The sequence below is a fragment of the Taurulus bubalis genome (assembly GCF_910589615.1).
Source record: "Taurulus bubalis genome assembly, chromosome: 8".
Classification (NCBI taxonomy): domain Eukaryota; kingdom Metazoa; phylum Chordata; class Actinopteri; order Perciformes; family Cottidae; genus Taurulus; species Taurulus bubalis.
The window spans coordinates 1234237-1243757 of NC_136596.1; the positions used below are offsets into that span (position 1 = coordinate 1234237).

General features: G+C 44.0%; 1 protein-coding gene across 1 annotated transcript in view; it reads left to right on the plus strand.

Annotated features, from left to right (window-relative positions):
* Positions 1–3953: 3953 nt before the first annotated feature.
* Positions 3954–9521, plus strand: part of LOC306740013 (cip1-interacting zinc finger protein-like) — a gene marked incomplete at its 3' end in the record, with an annotated part of 5813 nt that continues 245 nt past the window's right edge. The window contains exons 1-8 of the mRNA XM_079222117.1: positions 3954–4013; positions 4093–4269; positions 4359–4423; positions 4525–4595; positions 4722–4832; positions 4969–5063; positions 5556–5643; positions 5766–5870. Coding sequence (XP_079078243.1) covers positions 3985–4013; positions 4093–4269; positions 4359–4423; positions 4525–4595; positions 4722–4832; positions 4969–5063; positions 5556–5643; positions 5766–5870 — 741 coding nt within the window. The remainder of the gene's footprint in view (positions 4014–4092; positions 4270–4358; positions 4424–4524; positions 4596–4721; positions 4833–4968; positions 5064–5555; positions 5644–5765; positions 5871–9521) is intronic.

Here is a 9521-nt window from a genome sequence, read left to right on the forward strand (position 1 = left end):
GTTTGATTCATTCTCTAAAAGCATCAGAAACATGAACACCTAATGCACAAATAAACAAACAATAAACAACAACAACCCCCAATGGGGCTCAAGCAGCTAAAGGTGAGTATTGCATTAATACACATTTTAAACTGATAAAAAAACACTTTTACTAAAAACCTTTGAACTCAGAACCGTCCAGGGATTCAAGCTCAAACACGCAGTGAACATCTTCCTGTTTTCTTTTTGTGGAAGAAGAGAAAACCAAAACCAAATGTTTCCTGTAATTACTGCTCAAGAACCAACGACGTCCCAGCATGCACCAGCAGCTGCTGCCAGGTGTCGGCCTCCGGCTCATAAATACCAGAGTCCTAGACCACATGTCTCCTGGACCACATGTCTCATGGACCACATGTCTCATGGACCACATGTCTCATGGACCACATGTCTCCTGGACCACAAGTCTCATGGACCACATGTCTCATGGACCACATGTCTTATGGACCACATGTCTTATGGACCACAAGTCTCATGGACCACAAGTCTCATGGACCACATGTCTCATGGACCACATGTCTCATGGACCACATGTCTCCTGGACCACATGTCTCCTGGACCACATGTCTCCTGGACCACATGTCTCCTGGACCACATGTCTCATGGACCACAAGTCTCATGGACCACATGTCTCATGGACCACATGTCTCATGGACCACAAGTCTCATGGACCACATGTCTCATGGACCACAAGTCTTATGGACCACATGTCTCATGGACCACATGTCTCATGGACCACATGTCTCATGGACCACAAGTCTCATGGACCACATGTCTCATGGACCACAAGTCTCATGGACCACAAGTCTTATGGACCACATGTCTTATGGACCACATGTCTCATGGACCACATGTCTCATGGACCACAAGTCTCATGGACCACAAGTCTTATGGACCACATGTCTTATGGACCACATGTCTCATGGACCACAAGTCTCATGGACCACATGTCTTATGGACCACATGTCTCATGGACCACAAGTCTCATGGACCACATGTCTCATGGACCACAAGTCTTATGGACCACAAGTCTTATGGACCACATGTCTTATGGACCACATGTCTCCTGGACCACATGTCTCATGGACCACAAGTCTCATGGACCACATGTCTCATGGACCACAAGTCTTATGGACCACATGTCTCATGGACCACATGTCTCATGGACCACAAGTCTTATGGACCACATGTCTTATGGACCACATGTCTCATGGACCACATGTCTCATGGACCACAAGTCTTATGGACCACATGTCTCATGGACCACATGTCTCATGGACCACAAGTCTCATGGACCACATGTCTCATGGACCACATGTCTCCTGGACCACATGTCTCATGGACCACATGTCTTATGGACCACATGTCTCCTGGACCACAAGTCTCATGGACCACAAGTCTTATGGACCACATGTCTCATGGACCACATGTCTCATGGACCACAAGTCTCATGGACCACAAGTCTCATGGACCACAAGTCTTATGGACCACATGTCTTATGGACCACATGTCTCATGGACCACATGTCTCATGGACCACAAGTCTTATGGACCACAAGTCTTATGGACCACATGTCTTATGGACCACATGTCTCATGGACCACAAGTCTCATGGACCACAAGTCTTATGGACCACATGTCTTATGGACCACATGTCTCATGGACCACAAGTCTCATGGACCACATGTCTCATGGACCACAAGTCTTATGGACCACAAGTCTTATGGACCACATGTCTTATGGACCACATGTCTCCTGGACCACATGTCTCATGGACCACAAGTCTCATGGACCACATGTCTCATGGACCACAAGTCTTATGGACCACATGTCTCATGGACCACATGTCTCATGGACCACAAGTCTTATGGACCACATGTCTTATGGACCACATGTCTCATGGACCACATGTCTCATGGACCACATGTCTCATGGACCACAAGTCTTATGGACCACATGTCTTATGGACCACATGTCACATGGACCACATGTCTCATGGACCACATGTCTCATGGACCACAAGTCTTATGGACCACATGTCTTATGGACCACATGTCACATGGACCACATGTCTTATGGACCACAAGTCTTATGGACCACAAGTCTTATGGACCACATGTCTTATGGACCACAAGTCTTATGGACCACAAGTCTTATGGACCACAAGTTTTATGGACCACAAGTCTTATGGACCACATGTCTCATGGACCACATGTCTCATGGACCACAAGTCTTATGGACCACATGTCTCATGGACCACATGTCTCATGGACCACAAGTCTCATGGACCACATGTCTCATGGACCACATGTCTCATGGACCACATGTCACATGGACCACAAGTCTCATGGACCACATGTCTTATGGACCACAAGTCTCATGGACCACATGTCTCATGGACCACATGTCTCATGGACCACATGTCACATGGACCACAAGTCTCATGGACCACATGTCTCATGGACCACATGTCTTATGGACCACATGTCTCATGGACCACATGTCTCATGGACCACATGTCTCATGGACCACATGTCACCTGGCCACGACGTGACGTTTACTCACCTTTAATGTACTTTACTCATCTTTAATGTACTTTACTCATCATAAAGTTGAGTAAATTACATTAAAGATGGATGGATATTAAACAACAATAAAACACAACATGTAAACATGAGTTGTTTATTTGAACCTGAAGAAGAAGAGAAGTCTTAATGTTATTCATTATCTGGGCTTTAAATAAACATACATTAATTCATATAATCTGTAGTAGTAGAAATGCAAAGAGCAGAAGTTTAACAGAATGAACACGACTATAGACGGAAATATAATGTAGAAATATGACTCAATCTTTGTTGAGTGTGTTAATATAAAACATACAACATACATATACTGTATATATATATATATATATATATATATATATATATATACATATATATATATATATATATATATATCTAGATATAGATATATATATATCTATATCTATATATAGATATATATATCTACATATAGATATAGATATATCTATATGTAGATATATATCTATATCTATATATAGATATAGATATAGGTATATCTAGATATAGATATATCTATATATATATATATATATATATATATATATATATATATATATATATATATATATATCAGTTCCGCCTCCGGCCGGCAGAGGGCGCTGAGCAGCGCAGGCTGTGTTGTGGTCACGTGTCTTCCTCCAGCTGCAGCTTCTTGTGAGCGGTGAGTTGAGCTCCAGTAAAGCGTTGACATGACGTTAACGTCTTAAATGTAACAAATGTTCATCTCTCAAACAGCAGCGGACATAAAACACGACGTCTCTTCGTGTCTTTTCCGCGGAGCGAGATTTACGTCACGAATCAGCGAGTTTAAAGTTAGTCTGCGGTTCAAACCCAGCGCGGTGTGTTAAATATGCTCAACATGATCAGACTGCAGAGGCCGGGTCACGTTCCGCTCCACACGGAGGACCGAGCGCGACCCTTCGGTTCTCTTCGGAACCCAGTTAGAATCCAGCTAGAACCCAGTTATAACCCAGCTAGAACCCAGCTAGAATCCAGTTAGAACCCAGTAAGAAACCAGCTAGAATCCAGTTAGAATCCAGTAAGAAACCAGCTAGAACCCAGTTAGAAACCAGCTAGAACCCAGTTAGAAACAGTTATAAACCAGTTCAGGGTTAATAAAGTCTGGATTTACTAAACTCTAATCCTCAGCTTTGCTCACACTAACATGACTTAATGCATTTATGTGTATAATGATGTGTAATGATGTATTTATGTCTATACTGATGTATGTATGTGTGTAATGATGTATTTATGTCTATACTGATGTATGTATGTGTGTAATGATGTATTTATGTGGACAATGTTGTATTTTGTAATGGCTGCAGTATCTCCATCAGTGCAGGTCACAGAGGTCAAAGGTCAACATGGTCAAACAGCAGCGGAGAGCCGACAGGTAAGGGCTGGTTACCACGGTTACCGGTTATCGATCTGGACCACGTTAACGATCAGATGATTGGCCGTTCTCCCCTCAGGTGTTTCGTACCCGCGGCAGGGAGCGGCGGGACGCGGGTTCGAGTCCCGGTCGGCCCAGAACACAGGAGGCAGCAGCTCGACGGTTCCACCACCACAGAAGAAGAAGAAGAAGAAGGAGGAGGAGAGCCGGGACCAGATGGAGGTCCAGGAGAGACTAAGAAGGCGAGACTGGACGGGTCGGTCTGATGTCGCTGTTCATATTCATGATATTAATATATATAATATATTATAATATATATATAATAATATTATGATGTTTCCTCAGAACTGAAGAGGCTGCAGCTCTGACCAATAGAGAGAGAGCCCCGAGGTCATGTGGTCAACCAGCAGGTGTGTGGGGGAGTTTTGTATATATATGAATATATATATATATATATATATATATTATTTTATTTTTCATTTTATTGTGTGTGTGTGTGTGTGTGTCTCAGATGCTCTCGGGTCCAGACTGCGGCCCGACCAGCAGGCAGCAGAACCCAGTGATGACATCAGAGTAGCTGAGGTGATGACATCACTGTGACATCATCATTTGAGGTCATGACATCACTCATGGATTCAGTGTTATACTTCCCCTGTGTGTGTGTGTGTGTGTGTGTGTGTGTGTGTGTGTGTGTGTGTGTGTGTGCAGACTGTGAGGTCACTGAAGGTCACCATCCAGCAGAGCAGTGAGAGCAGAGAGTTCAGACAGACAGGTGGACTCCACTGTCACGTCTGTCAGCTCACCTGTCTGTCTCTGCAGGTGAGACACACCTCAGTACTGCAGTAGTAATGTAGTACTACAGTAGTGTAGTACACACTACTACTGCAGTACTACATTACTCAATTGTGTGTGTGTGTGTGTGTGTGTGTGTGTGTGTGTGTGTTCGTTCTTCCAGGTGTTTCAGGAACACATGACCGGATCAGAACACCTGAGGAAACTGAAGGAGATGACACACTCCATCTGCCTCAACACACACACACTGCAGGGCAGGTACACACACACTGCAGGACAGGTACACACACACACACACACACTGCAGGACAGGTACACACACACTGCAGGACAGGTACACACACACTGCAGGACAGGTACACACACTGCAGGACAGGTACACACACACTGCCGGACAGGTACACACACACACACACACACACACTCACACTGCACGACAGCTACACACACACATACTCTCACACACTCACACTGCAGGACAGGTACACACACACTCGCACACATACTGCAGGACAGGTACACACACACACACACACACACACTGCACGACAGGTACACACACACACACACTCTCACACACTCACACTGCAGGACAGGTACACACACACTCACACACACACGCACACTCACACTGCAGGACAGGTACACACACACACACTCACACTGCAGGACAGGTACACACACACTCACTCACACACACACACACACACACTGTGCACTCGTCCTGATTGGTCCTCCTTCGTCCACCAGGGGGCGTCGGCCTGATGGCTGGTGTGACACCTGTCAGACTCACTTCAGCGATGACATCATCGTCCATCGACGGACTAAACGGCACAAGGTGGGAAACGACTGATGACATCACAGACACCGCAGGTTTTGATTGGTCAGAGGCTCCTTTAATGCTCCCTGTAAAGGCCTTTATTGAGAAGGGGTGACAGGAAGTGTGGTGTGTGTCTCCAGGTGTGTAAGCAGCTGTGTCGTCCCTTCTGTCCGGTTTGCAAGCGTCACTTCAGGACGCCCCGAAAGTTTGTGGAGCACATGAAGTCTGCAGAGCACAAGGAGCAGGTACTAGTACTACTAATACTACTACTACCACAGAGTACTGCAGTACAAGTACTAGTACACATGAAGTCTGCAGAGCACAAGGAGCAGGTACTAGTACTACTAATACTACTACTACCACAGAGTACTGCAGTACGAGTACTAGTACACATGAAGTCTGCAGAGCACAAGGAGCAGGTACTAGTACTACTAATACTACTACTACCACAGAGTACTGCAGTACAAGTACTAGTACACATGAAGTCTGCAGAGCACAAGGAGCAGGTACTAGTACTACTAATACTACTACTACCACAGAGTACTGCAGTACGAGTACTAGTACACATGAAGTCTGCAGAGCACAAGGAGCAGGTACTAGTACTACTAATACTACTACTACCACAGGGTACTGCAGTACGAGTACTAGTACACATGAAGTCTGCAGAGCACAAGGAGCAGGTACTAGTACTACTAATACTACTACTACCACAGAGTACTGCAGTACAAGTACTAGTACACATGAAGTCTGCAGAGCACAAGGAGCAGGTACTAGTACTACTAATACTACTACTACCACAGAGTACTGCAGTACGAGTACTAGTACACATGAAGTCTGCAGAGCACAAGGAGCAGGTACTAGTACTACTAATACTACTACTACCACAGAGTACTGCAGTACGAGTACTAGTACACATGAAGTCTGCAGAGCACAAGGAGCAGGTACTAGTACTACTAATACTACTACTACCACAGAGTACTGCAGTACAAGTACTAGTACACATGAAGTCTGCAGAGCACAAGGAGCAGGTACTAGTACTACTAATACTACTACTACCACAGAGTACTGCAGTACAAGTACTAGTACACATGAAGTCTGCAGAGCACAAGGAGCAGGTACTAGTACTACTAATACTACTACTACCACAGGGTACTGCAGTACGAGTACTAGTACACATGAAGTCTGCAGAGCACAAGGAGCAGGTACTAGTACTACTAATACTACTACTACCACAGAGTACTGCAGTACGAGTACTAGTACACATGAAGTCTGCAGAGCACAAGGAGCAGGTACTAGTACTACTAATACTACTACTACCACAGAGTACTGCAGTACGAGTACTAGTACACATGAAGTCTGCAGAGCACAAGGAGCAGGTACTAGTACTACTAATACTACTACTACCACAGAGTACTGCAGTACGAGTACTAGTACACATGAAGTCTGCAGAGCACAAGGAGCAGGTACTAGTACTACTAATACTACTACTACCACAGGGTACTGCAGTACGAGTACTAGTACACATGAAGTCTGCAGAGCACAAGGAGCAGGTACTAGTACTACTAATACTACTACTACCACAGAGTACTGCAGTACAAGTACTAGTACACATGAAGTCTGCAGAGCACAAGGAGCAGGTACTAGTACTACTAATACTACTACTACCACAGAGTACTGCAGTACGAGTACTAGTACACATGAAGTCTGCAGAGCACAAGGAGCAGGTACTAGTACTACTAATACTACTACTACCACAGAGTACTGCAGTACGAGTACTAGTACACATGAAGTCTGCAGAGCACAAGGAGCAGGTACTAGTACTACTAATACTACTACTACCACAGAGTACTGCAGTACAAGTACTAGTACACATGAAGTCTGCAGAGCACAAGGAGCAGGTACTAGTACTACTAATACTACTACTACCACAGAGTACTGCAGTACAAGTACTAGTACACATGAAGTCTGCAGAGCACAAGGAGCAGGTACTAGTACTACTAATACTACTACTACCACAGGGTACTGCAGTACGAGTACTAGTACACATGAAGTCTGCAGAGCACAAGGAGCAGGTACTAGTACTACTAATACTACTACTACCACAGAGTACTGCAGTACGAGTACTAGTACACATGAAGTCTGCAGAGCACAAGGAGCAGGTACTAGTACTACTAATACTACTACTACCACAGGGTACTGCAGTACGAGTACTAGTACACATGAAGTCTGCAGAGCACAAGGAGCAGGTACTAGTACTACTAATACTACTACTACCACAGAGTACTGCAGTACAAGTACTAGTACACATGAAGTCTGCAGAGCACAAGGAGCAGGTACTAGTACTACTAATACTACTACTACCACAGAGTACTGCAGTACGAGTACTAGTACACATGAAGTCTGCAGAGCACAAGGAGCAGGTACTAGTACTACTAATACTACTACTACCACAGAGTACTGCAGTACGAGTACTAGTACACATGAAGTCTGCAGAGCACAAGGAGCAGGTACTAGTACTACTAATACTACTACTACCACAGAGTACTGCAGTACAAGTACTAGTACACATGAAGTCTGCAGAGCACAAGGAGCAGGTACTAGTACTACTAATACTACTACTACCACAGAGTACTGCAGTACAAGTACTAGTACACATGAAGTCTGCAGAGCACAAGGAGCAGGTACTAGTACTACTAATACTACTACTACCACAGAGTACTGCAGTACGAGTACTAGTACACATGAAGTCTGCAGAGCACAAGGAGCAGGTACTAGTACTACTAATACTACTACTACCACAGAGTACTGCAGTACAAGTACTAGTACACATGAAGTCTGCAGAGCACAAGGAGCAGGTACTAGTACTACTAATACTACTACTACCACAGAGTACTGCAGTACGAGTACTAGTACACATGAAGTCTGCAGAGCACAAGGAGCAGGTACTAGTACTACTAATACTACTACTACCACAGAGTACTGCAGTACAAGTACTAGTACACATGAAGTCTGCAGAGCACAAGGAGCAGGTACTAGTACTACTAATACTACTACTACCACAGAGTACTGCAGTACAAGTACTAGTACACATGAAGTCTGCAGAGCACAAGGAGCAGGTACTAGTACTACTAATACTACTACTACCACAGAGTACTGCAGTACAAGTACTAGTACACATGAAGTCTGCAGAGCACAAGGAGCAGGTACTAGTACTACTAATACTACTACTACCACAGAGTACTGCAGTACAAGTACTAGTACACATGAAGTCTGCAGAGCACAAGGAGCAGGTACTAGTACTACTAATACTACTACTACCACAGAGTACTGCAGTACAAGTACTAGTACACATGAAGTCTGCAGAGCACAAGGAGCAGGTACTAGTACTACTAATACTACTACTACCACAGGGTACTGCAGTACGAGTACTAGTACTACTAATACTAGTAATAATAGTAGTACTGGATGTGTATAGTAGTACTGGATGTGTATAGTAGTACTAGGTGTGTATATTAGTACTAGGTGTGTATAGTAGTACTAGATGTGTATATTAGTACTCGATGTGTATATTAGTACTGGATGTGTATAGTAGTACTGGATGTGTATATTAGTACTGGATGTGTATAGTAGTACTGGATGTGTATATTAGTACTGGATGTGTATATTAGTACTGGATGTGTATAGTAGTACTGGATGTGTATAGTAGTACTGGATGTGTATATTAGTACTGGATGTGTATAGTAGTACTGGATGTGTATATTAGTACTGGATGTGTATATTAGTACTGGATGTGTATAGTAGTACTGGATGTGTATATTAGTACTGGATGTGTATAGTAGTACTGGATGTGTATATTAGTACTGGATGTGTATATTAGTACTGGATGTGTATAGTAG